Below are 24,927 nucleotides of genomic sequence, written 5' to 3'. Positions count from 1 at the left end.
CCTCATAAGGGGCGTGGGGGGGGGGGTACAGGTCACTTCACTCCTCATTGTGACCCTGACTATAAGAGGAATTACGACTACTCTGAGATCAGTTCTGGCACCTTAAAGTGTTTGTGACTCTCCACGCCCGTGTATTAGGGTTATTATAGGGCCCCTGTGGTCTATAGATCTGATGATGAAGAAATGGAGCGGCACCATAAGCCATGTCATAAATAAGTATATTATAGCTTTATTAATTTCCAAAAGACTCGATAACACACAGTATTATCCAACAATAACAAAAAGAAGAGAATCATTCCTTGTCAAATACTGTACATATGCCGGAGTATCAGTGCATTTTATGCTAATATTTTACCTTCATTTAGTCTGTATTAAAAAAAATGTAACTTAAATAATTATACATCAAACTGTAAACAGGGTGTGTATCAGTGGCCTACAGGGGGCGATGGGTTGTTATGGTAACGCCGCTGTTTACACCTGCAGCAGCTCTCGTACGTCTTCCCGACAGTGTCGTCGTATCTGTGTTTCCCAGCAGCATCTTCTCTCTTCCTTCACTGACTTTCCAGACACAGGGACTGTCAATGAGAAAGTGCTCAGTGTCAGATCGCAACTCCTTCAGCCCTGCGGTGACGGAACGAGCCCATCCCTGCACCCCAAACATAGGAGACTCCCAACACATCTCAGTTTCTTCTAGTTGTGTAAAGTTTATGGAAAATAAGCCAAAAAAATTTTAGAGGAGAAGCTTTGTTAGAAAAGGCACAAGCGTTCACCAGCGGCCTGAGAGCAGATGGGCCACTGTCCTGCTATGGACTCCGGTACCTTCCGCCAGCCGGGCGTCTCGGCCTTCATCAGAGGCTTATGGGCAAGGAAACCGTGTCAGGCTGTGTACAATTTGTTTATGGGGTTTACCATGTGATAGGGCTTCAGGGGGCGCCGCCACTCCATCATGCCTCCCTACACCCTTGTATTTGGGTGGGACTGCCCCCCTTCTAGTGTCTGGCCCAGCAGTGGGGTCCTTCACCAATATCACTGACTTGGACAGATAGGCCAAGATGGCTGTCTCCTCTATGTATAAGGATTGGGTAAATTACTTCACTACTGCAACTTTTGATCTTGTGATCTGCAAATTAAAATGAATTTAGCGTTTGCGTGTAGAATGGATTATGGTCCTACACGGCTTTCTTCTCCGCATAGAATATACTTTATAGCTAAGGCTTAGAAGATGGATACAACATGGAGCATTAGAAACGAAGAACCATAAAGGCCATTAAATAACCAAACCAGTTTTTGGACCATTTGCCCCAATCTAGAATCACTAACGTAAAAGGTTGTTGACAGGAACGCCATTGGCCCTTCCATCGCTCTGTAGATATAAGCTCATACCTCTCTTAAATCCATATACATATATATATATATATATATATATATACACACACATACACACACAGGATGCCACACACTCCCACTCCTTTATTGACCTTGGCAAGGCGTTTGATGTCACTCGCCCCCAGTACATTGGCACACTACGTCCTGCAGGGCGGCGCTGATATCTGCCACCTGTTAGGATAATTGCTTTCAATTTACTCAACGCACAAGGAAAAGAAATACTGAATAGATAGTAACACAAGGCCCGCTCATGCTTCACGTCTATTAACATGTGAGAAGAAGAGGAAAAGGATGAACAGAGAAGAGGACTTACTGGCAATCTAGAACAAACACTTTCCTACAACTAGAAAGAACACTGGGTTTTCTTCATTTCATTTCACTCTTTGGACCATAAGAGGAAGGTAGAGCAGAATCTGATCAACACTAAACCAGCGCTAATGTGAACAGGCGCTAATCCCACCAACCGTCTACATAGTAGAAACAATCATCTTGCCAGGCACTCGCCTTGACTGTTCAGCCCATTGACATCCCAGACACAGAGTGGACCTCAGGGACATCATAAGTTCTGCTGACGGCTCAGGCCATGCTAGAGGTTGGGTTGGCTTGTAAGGGCAAGCCTATCTTTGATTGGTCAGTCTCCAAGAAAATGGCTGCCTCCACTATCTTTAGCTAGGTTGACAGGTCCATGGAATATTTTCCATTCAGAACATCTTAGAAATTACATTTGTTTGTGCTTTTTTTCTTTTTTTTTAACTATCTAGAAATAGATAAAATAAATCTGTGTCCTAACCTAAGAGGACACATCACTAGCAGCTTGCTGAGCTTCAGCCTATGTTAAAGTCCAGATCTTCCGACAAGAGGCGAACGTTTGAGGAAGGGTTTTAAACAAAAGTAGGATACACAAATACTGCACTATTCTTCTCCAAACCATTCAGTTCTCATAAAACATCAGCAGTAGAAAGTCACTGGCTCACAGGTAACCCCTGACCCATCTATACCGTGGTGTACAGCAGTGACTGGGGCCCCTCGCACACCTATTACATTGACACAACTACGAAATTAGACCTCACAGTATTGCGTGGAGACCATCAGAGGCTCCAGATATGTTCAGTTTTTGCTTCATTTAGAAGTGAGAACATAATCTTAGTTTCAGTTCAGATTTCTTCCTTCACCGCTGAACCAGCCGTATAGACGTAAAGTAACATCCCACAGTATGCCAATGACCTACACATTCTATACGTTACAGAGAGACTATATCCTGAATGTGTTTACGCTTGGGATGGTTATTGTCTAATTTAGGCTTAGCGTCCGGCTTTGCAGAGGCACAAGATAGGCTACTGTCACTAGGCCACGATTCAGAGCAAGCCTCTTCAGACTCTGTGAAATACTTTTCATATCGGTAAAGGTACGGCGGCCTCTCTGGTAAAAGGTAGTAGTGTGTCGAACTGGCCTTCTTTCCATTTTCAATAATTGGCAAAATACAAGGAATCTTATTGGCAGATCCTTCACTGTTCTGTCTCTGAAGAGCTTTACTGCTAACATATTTTGGGTCTGGTGCAAAGCTTTGAGTTGGGGGCATTACACCATTGAGGTATGAAGGTAGACTCTTCGGGCTTGGTGTACGAGAGTTGCTCCTAGACAAAGGTTCCCTTGGTGGTACCTTAGGAGGTCGGTCCTCATCACTGTATGTGTTTGAGGATACTTCAGCCGACCACCTTCTGTAATCGGGCTTTATTGGCCTAGGGGGTATTGGGATCCTTGGTGGAACCTCAGGTTTGTCTTCATCTGAATTAGGAGAAGTCCTATTAGTATGTATCCGAATAGCGGGTTTATTATATGATCCAGCAGGCCCAGAATGAGACCTCCTTAGCCTCCGGTGACATTGTTCAGGTTTCTGAGCTTTCAGATTTTGTACACATCCATTTTGTTGACAGGTTGGGATTTCATCAGATTTTTTGGTTGCAGATACGGAATCAAAATAGGCGTAATTGATCTGTCCACATCCCCTGAAGCTTCGCCTACTTGGGACACCGTATTTAAATGCCAAAGATCTTCCATCTTGTATGAGCAAGTCTGTCTCAGAACTGGTGATAAATTCTACCTCGCTATCTGCCTCATCTAGAGAATGATCTTCTGAAATTGGAAGAGGTGGTAGTGGCCTGCAGCTCCGATCGCTAGGAGGAATGGCGTAAAATTGTGGTGGTCCACTTTTAACAGGTGTTAAAGGAGGAGTCCTCTCCGACCCACCATTCATTGACAGTTTCTTAAAGGAAGGAACAACTTGGTCATCTTCACAGTTTGCAGAATGTTCTACGATAGGCATGCCAAGGTGGAGAAAGTTAGATTTCTTCATGCAGTTTTCAGAGCAGCAATGTCCGTTCACGGTGGCCGCCCTTGAATGTTGGCCTGGAAAAGAAGAACAGAAATGTTACTCTCCCTTCTCCCCATCTACAGGGCTTATGTTCTGAAGACGGATGAATGGACCAGGAGTGCAGAACCATCAACCATTATGTAAATTACATTATATAAGGCGACTCTAAATTTATTGGGGTCAAGTACCCCAGAAACATACAACTTTACGTCCATCATATATAAGAATAGAGCTGACAAAAAGTGGAGATTGCTGACCAGGACCAGCGGGATTCCACCTCTACAAACAGGGCCTATATATTGTATCAATGCTCTTACTGGCCTACTAGGTCTCTACTTACCAATGGAGGAAGTTTGCTGGTGGGCAGGAGCTTTTATAACATAGGGCATAGTATCCATCCCGTAGAATGTGCTGCAACAGAAACACAGACTTGTATTATGGTTACCATCATCAGTCCACCGACTAGTTCTCATCTTCTGGCTATAAGAAGGCTACCACTCTTACTATTAAAATCAAACTTTTAAAAAAATGTATTTTCTTTTTTTTATTATTTAAGGGGAACAATTATTTTAAATCTATTCCAGACCCCAATGGATGAACCCTTTAATACAGGAATGGGGAACCTTCGCCTCTCCAGCTGTTGCAAAACTACAATTCCCATCATGCCTGGAAAGCCACAGCTTCAGCTGGAGGGCCGAAGGTTCCCCATCCCAGCTCTAAGTCAAAGTGATCCATCAGAATATGAATCATGGGCCGACACATGCCGTATGTGGCCGGCTTACGTCCCAGTTATGGTGAAGAATGGTATGAGACCCTGTGACTTACTTCTCATACTCGCTGTGATTTGCCCAACATGATTTGCCGCACATTAAGCCCTGTGCGCTGTGCATGAAGCCAGTTTTCAGTGAAACGTCTTGAGTTGCAAGCCCGGCTGTTGTCATTGCGTCTTGTTCCCTGTAGACTTCAGCTATTCACAAAGTTCTCCGGACGTGGGATCTAGCAGCAGCTGTCATGCCTTCAACTGCAAGAGAAAGAAAAGTAACAGCGGTGTAAATACATGGAGGATATAGGACAGTGTGATATAATGATATAGCGGTATAAAGACATGGAGGATATAGGACGTGTGATATAATGATATAGCGGTGTAAACACATGGAGGATATAGGACGTGTGATATAATGATATAGCGGTATAAACACATGGAGGATATAGGACGTGTGATATAATGATATAGCGGTGTAAACACATGGAGGATATAGGACGTGTGATATAATGATATAGCGGTATAAACACATGGAGGATATAGGACGTGTGATATAATGATATAGCGGTGTAAACACATGGAGGATATAGGACGTGTGATATAATGATATAGCGGTATAAACACATGGAGGATATAGGACGTGTGATATAATGATATAGCGGTATAAACACATGGAGGATATAGGACGTGTGATATAATGATATAGCGGTATAAACACATGGAGGATATAGGACGTGTGATATAATGATATAGCGGTATAAACACATGGAGGATATAGGACGTGTGATATAATGATATAGCGGTATAAACACATGGAGGATATAGGATGGGTGTGATCTCGCCACACCAATATGCTTATGCAATTTTATGTAGATTTCTAGGACACATAAGCCCGGCATTCTTCAGGAAGGGCTTAGACCATCAATTACAGTAATGAGAGGTGGATATACCGATGTGCGAGGACGCCTCTCATGACACTGAATATTAATAATCTACGTTTGATACACTGTGGCCCAGATCTGCAGGAATAATAATCAGAGCGCCAGTTGTTGAGGACATTATGAGGCCCACGTTTCTTAGAGCCCCCTGGGAACCGTAGCTGTAGAACATTATAATGTCCGCTGGTGGAGGACATAATGAGCTACTGAACAATATGTTCTCATAATGCTCTGCTAGCTCACCCATGGAGGACATTAGGAGGCTCATATTTTAAAAACTACAAGGCCAAGTGTCCAGGACACTACAAGGCCTACACTAAGATATTAGAAGGCCCACAACTCCAGGGACCATGAGGCCCACATTTGGGGCGCACCACAAGGCCTATGTTTCAAGGACACTATGAAGCCACACTGAAGACACCACAAGGCTTATTTTGGAAAATACTTCAACGCCAACTGGGAGACACTACGAGGCCCAAATTTTGAGGACACTATGAGAACAATTTAAGGACACTGAGACCTACATTTTGAGGACACAACGAGACCCCCATTTTGAGGACACTATGAGGCCCACATTTCGAGGCCATAATGAAGTACTCCAAAATATATTCTCCAGCTGCTTTACTGGACCCTACAAACATGAACTCACACGTGTCAGCCCCCTCGTCAGTCATGAGACATAAGACAGACGTGTGGGTGGTCTGCAGAACCAGGCCCTGAATGAAAAGCAGAGCTGTACTAGATGAATTCGCCCACATTCACGGTCGGGCCCTTTTTTTTTTTCATACATCCTGGCAGCGCCGTGGCACCACTGAGTGACTATTACACCTTCCTGAATGGACAATAACCCTACAGAGCCATGTTATTCTTGGGAATGACTCATGATGAATAAATCCATTAGGTTTAGAGTTTACGGACATCGCTCATAAAGGTTTGTATCAAATGGTTGTATAAAACAAGCCACTTCTGTGCCCCAACAGCCTGCAAGATGGCCGCCACTACCCCTGAGAGCTATGGACCCCCTCAGGCACCCGGCTATGACTACTATCTAGGCACCCCCTAAAGCTACATCTGAGGGTCAATTTTTTTTTTTATTTATTTTTTTATTTGGATATTTAAGATGATGCAGAAAAAACCCTGGCGGCCATGTTTGCCCTTTTCTTCATACATCAGGACAAATTCGGTCCCATATCCCGCAGCGTTCTTGCGTTTTTGTGGAGCTTTGGACGGAAAGCATCCTTGATTGTGGCCATCCATCATGGAGTCTCTTGTTTTGACGGCTGGCATCGGCACCTTCTTCCATGTAAGGACTAAGATCACGGTTTGTTTTAGTGACGAGCGCCGAGTCCTGAGCGCTAAGTGTTTTACTCATCTTCCTCATGGCGAAGGCTTCCAGTAACATCCTCCATGTGGCAGGACATACAGGCATCTCCTCACACACTGAACACATCCATTCACCTGTGTACACCGAGCTGGTATGTGGCAGCATAACCTGTAGGGAACTACTAAAGTACGCCATAGAGTAAAAACAAACAAACACCCTATGTCAGGCAGCAGCACGTGTTGTATACATGTCTAGGAGTGTAAATAGCGCCATTGAGCTTCCATCATGTTGTACTAGCTGAGTGAGTACCAATATGGCCGCCATTCCCACAAGGGGTTACCACCCAATCGCTAATATCAGGCTGTGTAAAAGGTCAAGTCGCCATTCCGGGGAGGTGGTGACTTTCTGGTTGACATTCAGATTTCTCAGAACCAGATAAATGGCTGAACAAAATTTTTACATCAGATAACAGGATGAGGTGTATTCAGGTTTTTATTTTTGGGGGGCCCCTTTAACCTGACTCAGGGCCCAGCCTTTGGCAAAGCGCCATAGAAGTGTCTGGTAACCTGTAATAATCTTATAATACACAGCAGTGCAGATTACGTGCGGACGCCCCTCCCGACTGGAGGAGACTGACCAGAGTCCATCCCGCATGACTCACCCGCCATGGTAAGGCCGGGAGGACACGCTGCTTGTTTAGTCTTTGCGGTTATAATTTGGGAATGTGTAACTCCGGAGCGTTAACGTTTCACATTGCAGGATGTAAAGTCCAACAGGTTCAATCCCGTCAAGTCTTTACGGTCTGTAAAAGAGCAGTCAGAACGTAAAAATAATAACTGGCTTTTTTTTTGTGCCTGGGCTGAATCTGGTCCCCTTACCCGTCACCACTGTCCTTGCTTGCCCAGTCCCGGGTCTGCCCATCTCTTGGGGCTGGTATTCGGGGCCTAGAACATCTGTGCCCCAGGCCTGCATGGATGTTACCCCAAATAATGAGTAAAACAGTACCGGTGGTATGGGGGGGGGCTGTCCAGGGGGTACAGATTCGCTTTAAGTTCCACCATTTTTCTCATTACTGCAAACTTGGTGCCAGCTGGGTCCTTAAGCCTGAGGGGCCACGACATTGGAGGACAAAAACGCCATAGCAGCCGGTGCCATAGAATCAGCACTAAACGCAATCCCCCTACAATCAGCAAACACCCCCAGCTCAAAAGCACAAATACCCCAAGGCAGCCATATGGCCCAAGCAGACACTGTACTGTGGAGGAAGAGCACCCTTATTAGTGTAGTGTCCCACCACAGGTGGTTGCCTAAGTTTTATACCGCCCAGGTAAAGTAACTCTCTCAGGTATCACACCAAGTGCTGTGAGCTGTGATTTCTATTGCAGCCACTAGGTGTCTCACTCTCCCTGTGCACAGATGCAGTCTATGTCCTAAGGTTACACTATGTCTCTCCAATCACAGGTGCCTCCTCTCTACACTTCTACCCTCTCTATTCTCCTCACTTCCTGTCACACCAGAGAGTTCTAGTTCTAGTCAGAGCCAGTAAGCAGTGCTGTACCCTAGAGGTGGGGAAACTGGACACTAGGACCACCCTTGTCTACGCTGAGGAGAGGAAGAGGGACTGATCCCCAGTAAAGCAAAAGTGCACCAAGCCGGTGTACTTTACCGACGGTCACCGAGATGGTGCAGGCAGAAGGTGGTCAGATATCCAAGTGGAATCTAAACGTGAGTACGAGGATTCTCTCACCAAGTACACTACCCATTGTGTCTGAGAGCTGTTACGAGTTAGACGAGGGCCCCTACATGTCCCTCACACCCATCGTGGCCGAGTGCTCTTACTACTTAGACAAGGGCTCCTACACGGCCCTCACACACAGGTTCCTTCTACCACAAGAGTCTGTATGCAGAGTACTGTGATATTTCTGCCCCAGCGCCTGTGAGTCGTCACTTACACCGCACCTGCATCTCACACCACTTCTACCAAGGCCCAGGGGGTTGTTACCACTCCTGCCCACCATGACAAGTTGCCCCAAAACACCAGAGACCGCCAGCAGGTTCAGTACCAGTCCTAGCGCTCCGGCAATAGTGCTGCTATATACTGAATGGTCCATATGGGCCCATATTATATGCGACCACTACTCCCAGCAGCCTATTGCATCACCGGGAGACCTATATATACACATGAGCACCGGATATAATAAAGCTCAGTGTGCTGCCAGACACCAGGAATTTACAATGATGACAACAAGGTGACTTACATTCCCGGCCGTGTAGTCACAGGTTACTACATCATAGATGGATGTGTCGGCCGCACTACCACCCCCACCGCCATGTCCAGACCACCATCGAAAAACAAATGTGTCAGTGCAGAATCAATGTAAAAGCAGACGTGAAGCCGCGTTCACATTACAGGACGGAAGTCAGATAAGGCCTAAGTGGAGGCTCAATGCCAGGTCTCTGGGGAGGTCTCCAGAGAGGCCATTAGCATTAAGGGCAGAGAGATCATTGTAAAGTGCTGCGGAATCTGTTGGCGCTATATAAATAAAAATTATTATATTATTATTATTATTATTATTATTATTATTATCAGACGGGCCCCATGGGACAGGTCCTTGGCTCAGGCTGGATGGGCATGCTGGGAGCACTGGTGTCCATGGTGCTGGAGGCTGCAGCACTGGTGTAGCTACCACATAGGCCGAGCACACCACTGCTACAGGACACTAAGGGGGCTCGCAGGCCTGGACTGGCAACTGGCCCTTTAACTGTGAGTGTTTGTGATGAATGCTGCGACACTGACAGAAGAAGCCATCGGCTCCCCGCCCTGACAGTCTCATGGCCAGAGGCAGCATTGCACCTCCGGCCACAAGAGTCCACTCTCACAGGGGGGCTGTGCCGGCCAGGTGTGTGTGTGTGTGTGTGGGGGGGGTTCATGGGGCTCCATGAATAATAGCTGAGAGGAGTCACATTATGGTCATATCTTGTGTCCTCACATGCTGGGAGTTGTAGTTGCTCTGGGAGGGAGATCAGAGTCCTCCAAACCTTTCTGGCTACCAGAGTGGCTAAAAGGCAGCCCAAGACCGATACTAAGGGCCCCATTACACCCACAGATATCAGACCGATACTAAGGGCCCCATTACACCCACAGATATCAGACCGATACTAAGGGCCCCATTACACCCACAGATATCGGACCGATACTAAGGGCCCCATTACACTGACAGATATCAGACCGATACTAAGGGCCCCATTACACCCACAGATATCGGACCAATACTAAGGGCCCCATTACACTGACAGATATCAGACCGATACTAAGGGCCCCATTACACCCACAGATATCAGACCGATACTAAGGGCCCCATTACACCCACAGATACTAAGGGCCCCATTACACCCACAGATATCGGACCGATACTAAGGGCCCCATTACACTGACAGATATCAGACCGATACTAAGGGCCCCATTACACCCACAGATATCGGACCGATACTAAGGGCCCCATTACACTGACAGATATCAGACTGATACTAAGGGCCCCATTACACCCACAGATATCGGACCGATATACAGGACATCTAGATCTGCAGACAATTATATGGTTCCAGTAAAAGTTTTTGGCTCCTTGGATTACACTGCGTGGAATCAGTGGTGTGGTCTATGCCGGGCGCACCACCACTCTAGCACTTTCGCTGCATCACAAATATACACAGTACATTGTCTCCATAGAGACTGATGCCCCCACAATGGTGCCCCCACACATAGCGGGAGACGATGGTGCCCTCACACATAGCGGGAGACGATGGTGCCCCCACACATAGCGGGAGACGATGGTGCCCCCACACACAGCGGGAGACGATGGTGCCCCCACACACAGCGGGAGACGATGGTGCCCTCACACATAGCGGGCGGGAGACGATGGTGCCCTCACACATAGCGGGAGACAATGGTGCCCTCACACATAGCGGGAGACGACAGTGCCCTCACACATAGCGGGAGACGACGGTGCCCTCACACATAGCGGGAGACGACGGTGCCCTCACACATAGCGGGAGACGACGGTGCCCTCACACATAGCGGGAGACAACGGTGCTGCCGCACTGAGGGGATATGTACCGCACTGAGGGGATATGTACCGCACTGAGGGGATATGTACCGCACTGAGGGGATATGTACTGCAACCCCCGAGAAATATAACCAAGCGATTACATAACTCATATACAACCGGCTATATACCTTGTATACAACCGATTATATACCTCATATACATGTGACTATATACCTCATATACGAGGCTTTATATACCTCATATACATGTGACTATATACCGCATATACAAGGGACTATATACCTTAGCGTCTTCTATCATGATAACAGGTGGCCATGCTCTGTACTGCGGCCTTATGGGTACTCATCCCCCCCCCCCGCCCCACAGCTTTAGGGCCCTGTGACCGTGTGCCGATCAGTCTTCGGATCTCTCGGCGGTTGTGTAACGGCGTCGGCTCCGCGTTCCCTGTGGAAGTCCAAAGTTTTAATGAACAGTTCAAATATTTATACTCGCTCTAAAAAAAGATTATTTTTGTTACTCTTTTAAAACTTTAGCTGGCTTCCAGGCGTAGGGGGGAAAACATCCCGAGCCTCGCCTATGGCAGACAAACGGAGTCTTTGTGTCACACGAGGTGACCTGCCCGGAGTTTCTGTGGAGAATTGTGAATGGCGAGTATTATGAATGTGGGGAACGCTGCGCGGACAGGAAAGAAAGGGAGGGGGGGGGGAGGATACAAAGTGATTATATCCTGGTGACAAGTCAACTAAGACGACTCGTGGGAAGGAAAATAAGGGGCCTGAAATGTGTGACTGGTGACAATATTACAATAGATCAGATCCTGAAGGCAACCAATCAATATGGGCCCCGAGCCATGAATGGAAGGGTCCCGCTGGTTGCCAGGGGCTGCAGGATGCTTGTGCCATGGTGGTAAATAGACAATACGGCACCACTGTTGTATTCAGCATTGTAGTGTTGCCGCTTTCACAGACCGGGGGGGGATGGAAATCTCCAGAAGGAACTCTCCACGCCGAAACGTGTAAAGATTTCCCAGAATAGTTCAATACACCATTGATCATCATGTCTCCCTCCCTGCATCTACCCCATTGTAATACCAGTTAGTGGATTGTGAGTGAATGGGGGGGGGGGGGGGGGGGTTCCGCTGTCCAGGATCATCAGCTCTGGCAGCCAAGAGTGTCCCTCACTCTGGAGGATCCATCTTGTCCTGTATTACACAGACAACCCACTGACGTGTAGGGACAGTGTGTAATTCTAAGCTTACCTTGTGGTGGAGCTGTAGAGTAACACTTTCTGTTGGGTCTTCTTACAGGTGATCGCTGGGGATCAGCTGATCATCGAGTACCCTCCTAACAGGCCGGTCACCTTTACCACTGTGTATGGAGAATCTGTGCGGGACCCCGGAGGAGCGAGGGCAGCAGGCAATAGGAGCAGGCCCTCCTGTGCTGTGTGCGCAGCCTCATCTATCACCGGACCCCCGGAGGGTGGTGGAGCTGGAGCGCTGCACCCAATCCAGACCTCCTAAAATCACCGCTCTTCTACAAATCCCCAAAGACAAAACGTTTGCATTTTTTCCGACACGTCGCTTAAGCTCCTTTCGTCATTCGACCACGATGAAGGGAGGGATCGGTAATTAACAGGTATCACCTTGTGCTAGGTCGCTGGCATGTTATTAATGAAAGACAGTAGTCAATTTAAGGAGGAGGAGAGGCATATTTCTGTGACACATATATCATTATCATCATCATGCACTGCCCTTCCTAATCTCCCTCTCATTACAGGCCGCTCTTAAAGGGGAAACCACACTTTTACAACACACTTTTCACTACAAGGTTTCTACAATTAAATAAAATACTACGCACAGTTTTTTAAATAACTTTTATATGCAATGACTTTTCAGTATATTTCCACCCGATACCAATAGGGAGATTACATTACCAGGATCTCGATCAGCACATCCCATCTATTCCAATATATTTGGTAAACCACAATGTACAGTCAGTTCACCAGTAATCTAATAACCTAATAGGCCATTGATATAGTGCTCACCAGTAACAGATTGGAGCCGTGGGGTAATCTGGCATTGGTGAGGGTGAGGTTAGACCCATGGCAGTGCCCAATGTTTCTTCCAACACTGAAATAGTCATTCAAGTGGACTGCTGACCACTAACTTCTCCCTGACCCTCAAACTCCTGTTGTCCTGTTTGGTAGGGAACCTGTGGGCCTCTACTGTTGTTCTCTTGGGACCCCATTACTGTTCTCCTAAATAGTAGGGAGCCTGAAAGGGGTGATACGGGCCCCACCACTGTTCTCTTGTCTCATAGGGAGCCTATGGGTTTCTACTGTTGTTCTATCATGTGAAAGGGGTGACATGTGCCAAGTATTACAGAATACAGAGACATCTGATTTCCATGCCTACTCCAGGCAGCACTAGCCTACCTACATGCCCAGGAGATGCCCCCAGAGTGTGGTCCCCCATCCCGATACACCCCAGATCTACAATACAACAGAGCACACTGACACAGGGCACACTTTGTTTTCTACACAACGTTCTGTTTAGTCACTTAGTAGTCGGTAGTGGACAAAACACATTTTAGTTTGTTGTTTTTTCCCCAGTTTTATGTAAAATTCAGCAGCGCCATCTGCTAATCACTTTGCAGACCTTCCTACAACTCCTGTGGGGGATCATTTGCATAGGAGTAAATGTGGGAACTGGAGATGAAGGGAACAGATTAGGAAATCCAGAAGAATCGCCAACACAAGATTTCCTGAACAAAAAAAAAATAAATAAATAATATATATGTATATATATTTATATATATATATATGTATATATACACACAAATGATCCATATAAGCGGTCAGAATGGAGGCGCTCATTCACGGATCCTAGGGGGGGACATTGATTTGTTTACTCCTAACAATATATCTATATCTATACATCTATCTATCTATACAGGCACATGGACAGATCTACATGCAGTATGTATATATATATATATATATATATATATATATATATATATATATACACTACCGTTCAAAAGTTTGGGGTCACATTGTAATGTCCTTATTTTTGAAGGAAAAGCGCTGTACTTTTCAATGAAGATAACTTTAAACTAGTCCTAACTTTAACCAAATCCCCTCTATACATTGCTAATGGGGTAAGTGACTATTCCAGCTGCAAATGTCTGGTTTTTGGTGCAATATCTACATAGGTGTATAGAGGCCCATTTCCAGCAACTATCACTCCAGTCTTCTAATGGTACAATGTGTTTGCTCATTGGCTCAGAAGGATAATTGATGATTAGAAAACCCTTGTGCAATCATGTTCACACATCTGAAAACAGTCTAGCTCGTTACAGAAGCTACAAAACTGACCTTCCTTTGAGCAGATTGTGTTTCTGGAGCATCACATTTGTGGGGTCAATTAAACGCTCAAAATGGCCAGAAAAAGAGAACTTTCATCTGAAACTCGACAGTCTATTCTTGTTCTTAGAAATGAAGGCTATTCCATGCCAGAAATTGCTAAGAAATTGAAGATTTCCTACAACGATGTGTACTACTCCCTTCAGAGGACAGCACAAACAGGCTCTAACCAGAGTAGAAAAAGAAGTGGGAGGCCACGTTGCACAACTAAGCAAGAAGATAAGCACATTAGAGTCTCTAGTTTGAGAAACAGACGCCTCACAGGTCCCCAACTGGCATCTTCATTACATAGTACCCGCAAAACACCAGTGTCACCATCTACAGGGAAGAGGCGGCTGCCGGATTTTGGGCTTCAGGGCAGAGTGGCAAAGAAAAAGCCATATCTGAGACTGGCCAATAAAAGAAAAAGATTAAGATGGGCAAAAGAACACAGAGATTGGACAGAGGAAGAGTGGAAAAAAGTGTTGTGGACGGATGAATCCAAGTTTGAGGTGTTTGGATGACAAAGAAGAAGGTTTGTGAGACGCAGAAGAAATGAGAAGATGCTGGAAGAATGCCTGACGCCATCTGTTATACATGGTGGAGGTCATGTGATGGTCTGGGGTTGGTGCTGGTAAGGTGGGAGATTTGTACAGGGTAAAAGGGATTGTGAATAAGGAAGGCGATCACTCTGCACCGCCATGCCATACCCAGTGGGCAGCGCTTGGTTGGAGCCAATTTCATCCTACAACAGGACAATGACCCTAAACACCTCCAAATTGTGCAAGAACTATTTCCAGCAGAAGCAGCAGCTGGTATTCTATCATAGGTAATGGAGTGGCCAGCGCAGTCACCAGATCACCACCCCATTGTGGGAGCAGCTGGGCCGTATGGTACGCCAGAAGTGCCCATCCAACCAATCCAACTTGTGGGAGCTGCTTCTAGAAGCGTGGGGGGCAATTTCTCCAGCTTACCCCAACAGATTAATAGCTAGAATGCCAAAGGTGTGCAATGCTGGAATTGCTGCAAAAGGAGGATTCTGGGACGGAAGCAAAGTGTGATGGAAGAACAATGTTATTTCACATACAAATCAGTATTTCTAACCTTGTCAATGTCTTGTCTCTATTTTCTATTCATTTCACAACGTGCGGTGGTGAAGAAGTGCGACTTTTCATGGAAAACACTAAATTGTTTGGGGGACCCCCAAACTTTGGAACGGTAGTGTATGTATATATACACACACACACACACACACACGTACATGCACATATATACCGAGCTGACACCCCAGCAGATGGGCAGATGGACATGCTGTATATATCTAGACCTATGAACAGACGTACATGCAGTATATATATATGTATATATATATATATATATATATATATATATATATATATACACATACAAACACACATATATATATTTATATAGGCATATGGACCGTTGGACATGCAGTATATATATATATATATATATATATATATATATAGGCATATGGACATGCAGTATATATATATATATATACACACACACACACTATATATATATATAGGCATATGGACATGGAGATATATATATATACACACACACACTATATATATATATATGTGCATGCACATATATACCGAGCTGACACATATATATAATATAGGCAGATGGACATATATACTGAGCTGACACCTCAGCAGACAGTAATGGGCAGATGCCGGGACCCCCCATTGTCCTGGAGAGCCGACTCTGTAATTTCTACATATGTCCAGCTGATGGTGATGAAGACTCTGGTCTCACATGTACGTACAGGATCTGGGATATTCTCACATATAGCGGCATAAAGGCCTTCAGAGCAGTTATAACTTGACTGGTTGCTATGGTAAAGCTGCCGTGGTTGTGCTCTCCATAGCAACCAGAGTTCATATTTCATCTATTATTCCAACATCAGCCATATTCTGGTTGCTAGGGGGCAACAAAATCCCATTTCCTTGAGGCCCAGTGTTTTCCTTAGCGTCCAATCAGATTGCAGCTCTCACTTTTGTCGGATACGTTGCACAATGGCGGCAGCGCTCGAATTGGACGTTACAGATGACGTCTCCACTGTCTTTTACGCAGCATCTTATGTACGTTTTTAGTTTGAGGGTCGGGGTCAGTCATGGAGGAGTTTCCAGAAACTTAAGCTGTCCGTAGATAAAAGTCTGATGATCTGAGCTGCGGCGACACAAACAGAAGCAGAGACATTGAGGGATCGGGGAACACATCTTTTTTTGTTACTCGGCAGACAGGGGCACTTGGCAGCCTCAAGACGCTTAAAAGTCAAAACATGACATTTTCCTTCAGAACGCAATGTACTTGGCCTTAGACTATCACCCACCTCACATCCAGCCTATGGCACCGCACATATCCACGGCAACCATATGTACCAACTAATGTGCGTGACCAATCCACAATCCGCCAACCATGTGATTGATGCCAATAGTCTGGGCACTATCCCATTGTATTCTATAGGCTGGGGAGTTGTCGGACTTGCCGTCCTCCCACGTATATATCCACCATATGTACTGGCGGTGGCAGAGACTTCCCGTACTCCGCTCAGCAGCTCTTAAAGCATATTTTTAGCTCGCCCGTATCACCCTGTCCTACACACCCAGGACATGCTGTAGTATTTTTATGACTAATGGGGAGGAAATACTGCACTAAATGAATGAGCAAGGGGTTATTTAGACTATTTGAATCTAATGGACGTGAAGGTAGCAAACAATGACACAATAGACTCCGATGAGGCATGCATCCTCCTGCAAACTTGTTTGTGCTGTCAGAGTTATGTGACCTATTTGCAGGCAGTTAAGGAAGCAGCTATAGTAGTGTACAGGCGAGCCACGAGGAAGCAAGGTGGGAATGAGGAGGAAGGGGGGCACAGCTGGAATATGACAGTCCAAAACCATGGTAACAAATTAGATAAAGTGTATATAGTAACTGTATGCATCCGTACACAGAGCACTGCTCACACTATCCTGTTTTCCATACACATTGTACCAGAAGGACATTACCTCTGCCTTTCTTTGAGGTTGGGAGTCTGCAGGACCCCTCTGCAGTTTGTTTGTGGGCCAAGGGCTGTGCGGGACCCCTCTACTGTTCTCATATGTGGTAGGGGTGATATGGGACCCCACTAACATTATCATATGTGGTAGGGGTGATATGGGACCTCACCACCGTTCTGATATGTGGTAGGGGTGATATGAGACCCCACCACTGTTCTTATATATTGTAGTGCTGATATGGGACCCCACTGTTCTCATATGTGGTAGGAGTAATATGAGACCCCACTGTTCTTATATATTGTAGTGGTAATATGGCACCCCACTGTTCTCATATGTGGTAGGGGTGATATGGGACCCCACCACTGTTCTTATATATTGTAGTGCTGATATGGGACCCCACTGTTCTCATATGTGGTAGGGGTAATATGAGACCCCACCACCATTCTCATATGTGGTAGGAGTAATATGGGACCTCACCACCGTTCTCATATGTGGTAGGGGTGATATGAGACCCCACCACTGTTCTTATATATTGTAGTAGTGATATGGCACCCCACAGTTCTCATATGTGGTAGGGGTGATATGGGACCCCACCACTGTTCTTATATATTGTAGTGCTGATATGGGACCCCACTGTTCTCATATGTGGTAGGGGTAATATGAGACCCCACCACCATTCTCATATGTGGTAGGAGTAATATGGGACCTCACCACCATTCTCATATGTGGTAGGGGTGATATGAGACCCCACCACTGTTCTTATATATTGTAGTAGTGATATGGCACCCCACAGTTCTCATATGTGGTAGGGGTGATATGGGACCCCACCACTGTTCTTATATATTGTAGTGCTGATATGGGACCCCACTGTTCTCATATGTGGTAGGAGTAATATGAGACCCCACCACCATTCTCATATGTGGTAGGAGTAATATGGGACCTCACCACCGTTCTCATATGTGGTAGGGGTGATATGCGACCCCACCACTGTTCTTATATATTGTAGTGCTGATATGGGACCCCACTGTTCTTATATGTGGTAGGGGTAATATGGGACCCCACTGTTCTCATATGTGGTAGGAGTAATATGGAACCCCACCACCATTCTCATATGTGGTAGGGGTGATATGCGACCCCACCACTGTTCTTATATATTGTAGTGCTGATATGGGACCCCACTGTTCTTATATGTGGTAGGGGTAATATGGGACCCCACTGTTTTCATATGTGGTAGAGGTGATATAGAACCCCACCACTGTTCTCATATGTGGTAGGGGTTATATGGAATCCCACCACCATTCTCATATGTGGTAGGGGTGATATAGGACCCCACCACTGCTCTCTAATCTCATAGGGACCCTATGGGTCTCTACTGTTTTTCTCTTATGTGGCAGGGCCTACATTGGACATCATTACTGTTCTCCTCAGCTACAAGAGCCATGTTGATCCCTTTTTGTCTGTTTACAGGGGGCCTGTTACACCCTTTTGCTGTTCCTGATACGGCAGTGGGCTTGCCCTGACATAACATTGCTATCTGTCTTCTTTTAATACACTACCTGACTTTAATTTATTCAGCTTTTGCCATAATAAAAACTAAGATGACCTGGTTCCATCTTTTTGTACAGTAGGCGATAGAGCAGTGATGCCAACCACTGCTTAGGAACCAGTACAGAGCTGTGTCCTTGGCAAGAATCCAACCAGGCTCTTAGCAAGAAAGATTGTGAGTTCTTATCAAGTTCAAATGGGTTTCCTTAAGTAGTCTGGAAGTGAAGTGGTATCTGTCGTGTGATGGTAATAGGAGAAAATTCAATAGTAAGCTCCTGTGTGACATGAATAAGGATCGGACTGTGGAAGCCAACAGGAATAATGAAATGGCTATTGTACAAGGCTGAAGCCCTCCGTCACATCCCGGAGCCATCCGCTCTATGGAACAGGAATAACTTGCAGAATATTTCTCAGGTGCTTCCATCATTTTGCACAAACAAACATCTCACCGACCAAACCCAACGTCTAAGGTTATGGCCGATAGAAACTGAGGCTCTACGAATTATACAATACTAGTGTCACTGGGCACACGTATGAATCCTTCATATCCAACCAACAAATCAGCAAGTAACATAAGAGTAATGAAGAGTGTCCGCACATTGTGGATAATCCTCTATTATTTCCCCCTATATCAGATCGGTCTGGGTGCACAACAGTCTACAAGAAGGTGGCAGAAAAAGTTGCAATGGGGTAAGCTATACAGATCTTCAAAATGTAGCATCAGGCTCTCACTGAGCCCTATATCCCTTCTATAACCAAACTATAGTAAATAGGAGCCAGAACCTTAATTGTCCCAAAACAATGATGCTACTATACAGTGTAAGCCCAATAACTACGGCATAGTTTGGAGAGACTAAGCAGATCACGTGTCTGAAGCCATCCATACATGGAGAAATGGTTCACTGACATCAATAATAGCGCCAACACCACCTAACTCCTGGACAGCCAGCACCACCCGACTCCTGGACCGCCAGCGCCACCCCACTCCTGGACCGCCAGCGCTACCCCACTCCTGGACCGCCAGCACCACCCCACTCCTGGACCGCCAGCGCCACCCCACTCCTGGACCGCCAACACCACCTGACTCCGGGACCGCCAACACCTTCTGACTCCTGGACCGCCAGTGCCACCCCACTCCTGGACCGCCAGCGCCACCTGACTCCTGGACCGGCAGCACCACCCGACTCCTGGACCGGCAGCACCACCCGACTCCTGGACCGGCAGCACCACGCCACTCCTTGACCGCCAGCACCACCTGACTCCTGGACCGCCAGCACCACCCGACTGCCAGCACCACCCGACTCCTGGACCGCCAGCACCACCCCACTCCTGGACTGCCAGTGCCACCCCACTCCTGGACCGCCAGTGCCATCCCACAGCTGGACTCTTAGCGCCACCCCACTCCTGGACTGCCAGAGCCACCCCACCCCTAAACCGACAGCGCCACCCCAGCGCCGTACTGCCAGCACCACCTTACTCCTGGACCGCCAGTGCCACCCCACCCCTAAACCGACAGTGCCACCCCAGCGCCGTACTGCCAGCACCACCCCACTCCTTGACCACCTGCGCCACCCCACTCCTGTACCGCCAGCACCACCCCACAGCTGAACCGCCAGCACCATCGCTCTCACACATTCATGATTCCAGTTCCGGTTATCTCTGCACTATATGATGCCAGTGACTTAGCACTATGCGTTCCATGTATCTGGCCTCTTGGCCATCTAAGACAGAGGACTTCCCTACTTCAGCTCGATGACTCCGCTCGCCAGTGTTTTGCTATCGATAAGGAATCAGTTTACTATAGAAAACCTCAGCACGTTGCATCGCTGTTTACTGAGTGAAGAAATCTGCAAAGACAACATGAGGAGGTAGAAGCCAATATAGCGGGAGATTACAACACATCTACAGTCTGCAGCAGCATCGTGATAGGGATCAGTGAGTCACCACTACCGCTCACCTATGTGCCAGTCAGGGCGCTCTGCTAGCAATTGTGTAAGCCGTCAGACGGAAATGGAAATGTCAGTGGTAATGGGACCTAAAAAACCAGCAAATCGAGGGGATCAGTCACAGCCCCGGGGAACAGGATCAGTGTGTATACAGTGCAGGATCAGTGTGTATACAGTGCAGGATCAGTCACAGCCCCGGGGAGCAGGATCAGTCAGTCAGTCAGCTCTGGGTAGCAGGATCAGTATGTACAGTCTCGGGGAGCCGGATTAGTCACAGCCCCAGGGAGCAGGATCAGTGTGTACAGTGCAGGATAACGGTGCAGGATCAGTGTGTATGGTGCAGGATCAGTGTGTACAGTGCAGGATAACGGTGCAGGATCAGTGTGTATGGTGCAGGATCAGTCCCGGGGATCAGGATCAGTGTGTACGGTGCAGGATCAGTGTGTGTACGGTGCAGGATCAGCCCCGGGGATCAGGATCAGTGTGTGTACAGTGCAGGATCAGCCCCGGGGATCCGGATCAGTGTGTACGGTGCAGGATCAGTGTGTGTACGGTGCAGGATCAGCCCCGGGGATCCGGATCAGTGTGTGTACAGTGCAGGATCAGTGTGTGTACGGTGCAGGATCAGTGTGTGTACGGTGCAGGATCAGCCCCGGGGATCAGGATCAGTGTGTACGGTGCAGGATCAGTGTGTGTACGGTGCAGGATCAGTGTGTGTACGGTGCAGGATCAGCCCCGGGGATCCGGATCAGTGTGTACGGTGCAGGATCAGTGTGTGTATATGGTGCAGGATCAGCCCCGGGGATCCGGATCAGTGTGTGTACAGTGCAGGATCAGTGTGTGTACGGTGCAGAATCAGTGTGTGTACGGTGCAGGATCAGCCCCGGGGATCAGGATCAGTGTGTACGGTGCAGGATCAGTGTGTGTACGGTGCAGGATCAGCCCCGGGGATCAGGATCAGTGTGTGTACAGTGCAGGATCAGTGTGTGTACGGTGCAGGATCAGTGTGTGTACGGTGCAGGATCAGTGTGTGTACGGTGCAGGATCAGTGTGTGTACGGTGCACGATCAGTGTGTGTACGGTGCAGGATCAGTGTGTGTATGGTGCAGGATCAGCCCCGGGGATCAGGATCAGTGTGTACGGTGCAGGATCAGTGTGTGTATGGTGCAGGATCAGCCCCGGGGATCAGGATCAGTTTGTGTACGGTGCATGATCAGTTTGTGTACGGTGCAGGATCAGTGTGAACGGTGCAGGATCAGTGTGTACGGTGCAGGATCAGCCCCGGGGATCAGGATCAGTGTGTGTACGGTGCAGGATCAGTGTGTTTACGGTGCAGGATCAGTGTGTGCGGTGCAGGATGAGCCCCGGGGATCAGGATCAGTGTGTGTACAGTGCAGGATCAGTGTGTGTACGGTGCAGGATCAGTGTGTGTACGGTGCAGGATCAGTGTGTGTACAGTGCAGGATCAGCCCCGGGGATCAGGATCAGTGTGTGCGGTGCAGGATCAGTGTGTGTACGGTGCAGGATCAGTGTGAACGGTGCAGGATCAGCCCCGGGGATCAGGATCAGTGTGTGTACCGTGCAGGATCAGTGTGTGCGGTGCAGGATCAGTGTGTGTGCGGTGCAGGATCAGTGTGTGTACGGTGCAGGATCAGTGTGTGTACAGTGCAGGATCAGCCCCGGGGATCAGGATCAGTGTGTGTACGGTGCAGGATCAGTGTGTGTACGGTGCAGGATCAGCCCCGGGGATCAGGATCAGTGTGTGTACCGTGCAGGATCAGTGTGTGTACGGTGCAGGATCAGTGTGTGTACGGTGCAGGATCAGCCCCGGGGATCAGGATCAGTGTGTGTACGGTGCAGGATCAGTGTGTGCAGTGCAGGATCAGTGTGTGTACGGTGCAGGATCAGCCCCGGGGATCAGGATCAGTGTGTGTACGGTGCAGGATCAGTGTGTGTACGGTGCAGGATCAGCCCCGGGGATCAGGATCAGTGTGTGTACGGTGCAGGATCAGTGTGTGCAGTGCAGGATCAGTGTGTGTACGGTGCAGGATCAGCCCCGGGGATCAGGATCAGTGTGTGCGGTGCAGGATCAGTGTGTGTATGGTGCAGGATCAGTGTGTGTACAGTGCAGGATCAGCCCCGGGGATCAGGATCAGTGTGTGTACGGTGCAGGATCAGTGTGTGTACGGTGCAGGATCAGCCCCGGGGATCAGGATCAGTGTGTGTACGGTGCAGGATCAGTGTGTGTACGGTGCAGGATCAGCCCCGGGGATCAGGATCAGAGTCCATGCTGTGTGTTTGCGATGCTGATCACTATAGAACAGTCCTGGAATAAACAAGGCTGCAGCCTGTAAAATAAAAACCCGACCTCACCTTTCTTCACCCCTGACAGTTGCTTGGCAACCGTTCCTGTCCTACCTGTGTGGCAGGTGCGCGGCGGCCAGTGACACACCTCCTTAAAGGGACACGAGCAGCCCCAAATCTGCCGTATATCTGAATCATTACAGTGAGATTTGTGCTGCAGATAGAGCGGCATTGTCCTGGTGGGCCGGGGACCGAATCACCTGCTGCTACCTGGACGGGGGCCGAATCACCTGCTGCTACCTGGACGGGGGCCGAATCACCTGCTGCTACCTGGACAGGGGCCGAATCACCTGCTGCTACCTGGACGGGGGCCGAATCACCTGCTGCTACCTGGACGGGGGCCGAATCACCTGCTGCTACCTGGACGGGGGCCGAATCACCTGCTGCTACCTGGACGGGGGCCGAATCACCTGCTGCTACCTGGACCGGGGCCGAATCACCTGCTGCTACCTGGACAGGGGCCGAATCACCTGCTGGGGGGGGGGCTGCACCCCCATAGAGGATGAGACATGCCGGCTTTACCTATGGGGGGGCAGGTATAATATTCTGCTGGGGGGTCCCTGGGGGATTCTGTCATTGTCACTTGTAGCCCCCTCAGCTCCCCTCCCCCGGGTGATATAGACACGTATATATACTTTATAGAGTGTAAGCTCTAGGGTCCACAATCCCAACAGGCAATGTTCTTATCATACATTGTGCTCCTGCCCTATCATGCCGCCGTCTTACCTGTAGATTTACATGGGACTGCAGGTAACCAGCTCAGTGACAAACCCAGCTCTGCTACATCTGTGGCTGTGTGATCCTAACACAGTACAATGCGGTCACTGACCTCCTCCCCGCTGTCCCTGTCCCCCACACTCCCCCGGCCGCGGCTCCTACCTGCACTTGGAGGCTCAGCTCATGGTTGCGGCGTTGCCTGTGTGTTGCGGCTCCACAATCCTCGGCATTCCAGGCTGCAGTGTCTCCTGGGCGGCTGTGCTGTCCCCGAGCTCCTGGGCTGCTGTGCTGTCCCCGAGCTCCTGTGGTGTCTCTGAGCTCCTGTGGTGTCCCTGAGCTCCTGTGGTGTCCCTGGGCGGCTGTGGTGTCTCTGAGCTCCTGTGGTGTCCCTGAGCTCCTGGGCGGCTGTGGTGTCCCTGGGCTCCTGTGGTGTCCCTGAGCTCCTGTGGTGTCCCTGAGCTCCTGTGGTGTCCCTGAGCTCCTGTGGTGTCCCTGGGCGGCTGTGGTGTCCCTGAGCTCCTGTGGTGTCCCTGGGCGGCTGTGGTGTCCCTGAGCTCCTGGGCGGCTGTGGTGTCCCTGGGCGGCTGTGGTGTCCCTGAGCTCCTGGGCGGCTGTGGTGTCCCTGGGCGGCTGTGGTGTCCCTCTCTGTGTGTAATTCTCCAGCCTGATAGAGGGAGGCAGCTTTATATGAATGGGCCGGGCAGTGACATCACAGGCGACGCCCACCCCCAGCTCTACTTCTTAAAAGGGCAACAGCCTGAGTGGGGGTGGGGGTGGGTCCACGCCTGTGTGTGTGTGTGTGTGTGTGTGTGTGTGTGTGTGCCGAGGTCATGTGGTGTTATTGTCACCCCCCCCCCCCCCTCCATTGGTTACAATGTGTCACCTCTGATCTCTGCAATAAACCAACAATAACAAAGACGGAAGTTTCTTTTCTTTTGTGTTTTATTCTATTTTTCTTATTTTTTTTTCCCTGTTCTGTTTCCTTCCTCCTACACACAGTGATGTCACAGTACAGGGGGGATAATACACACAGTGATGTCACAGTACAGGGGGGATAATACACACAGTG

At 48.3% G+C, this 24,927-nt stretch overlaps 1 protein-coding gene across 2 annotated transcripts; it reads right to left on the bottom strand.

The window, feature by feature from the left end:
* Positions 1-201: 201 nt before the first annotated feature.
* On the bottom strand, positions 202-24,529 carry ERRFI1 (ERBB receptor feedback inhibitor 1). 2 transcript variants are annotated; one of them, XM_069949018.1, is made up of 4 exons: positions 24,021-24,529; positions 4,583-4,778; positions 4,098-4,168; positions 202-3,792 (listed from the first exon to the last, which is right to left on the bottom strand). In XM_069949018.1, exons 2-4 carry the CDS (start codon positions 4,696-4,698, stop codon positions 2,627-2,629), a joined length of 1,353 nt encoding a protein of 450 aa, XP_069805119.1. In that variant the 5' UTR covers positions 4,699-4,778; positions 24,021-24,529; the 3' UTR covers positions 202-2,626. The 2 variants fall into 2 exon arrangements, with proteins under 2 accessions (XP_069805119.1, XP_069805120.1); XM_069949019.1 differs by lacking the exon at positions 24,021-24,529 and adding an exon at positions 12,108-12,514.
* Between the last annotated feature and the right edge of the window lie 398 nt (positions 24,530-24,927).

Source organism: Dendropsophus ebraccatus, chromosome 12 (assembly GCF_027789765.1).
Source record: "Dendropsophus ebraccatus isolate aDenEbr1 chromosome 12, aDenEbr1.pat, whole genome shotgun sequence".
Classification (NCBI taxonomy): Eukaryota; Metazoa; Chordata; class Amphibia; order Anura; family Hylidae; genus Dendropsophus; species Dendropsophus ebraccatus.
The sequence above is the reverse complement of the archived record's forward strand: the minus strand, read 5'-3'. Positions and strand labels throughout refer to the sequence as shown.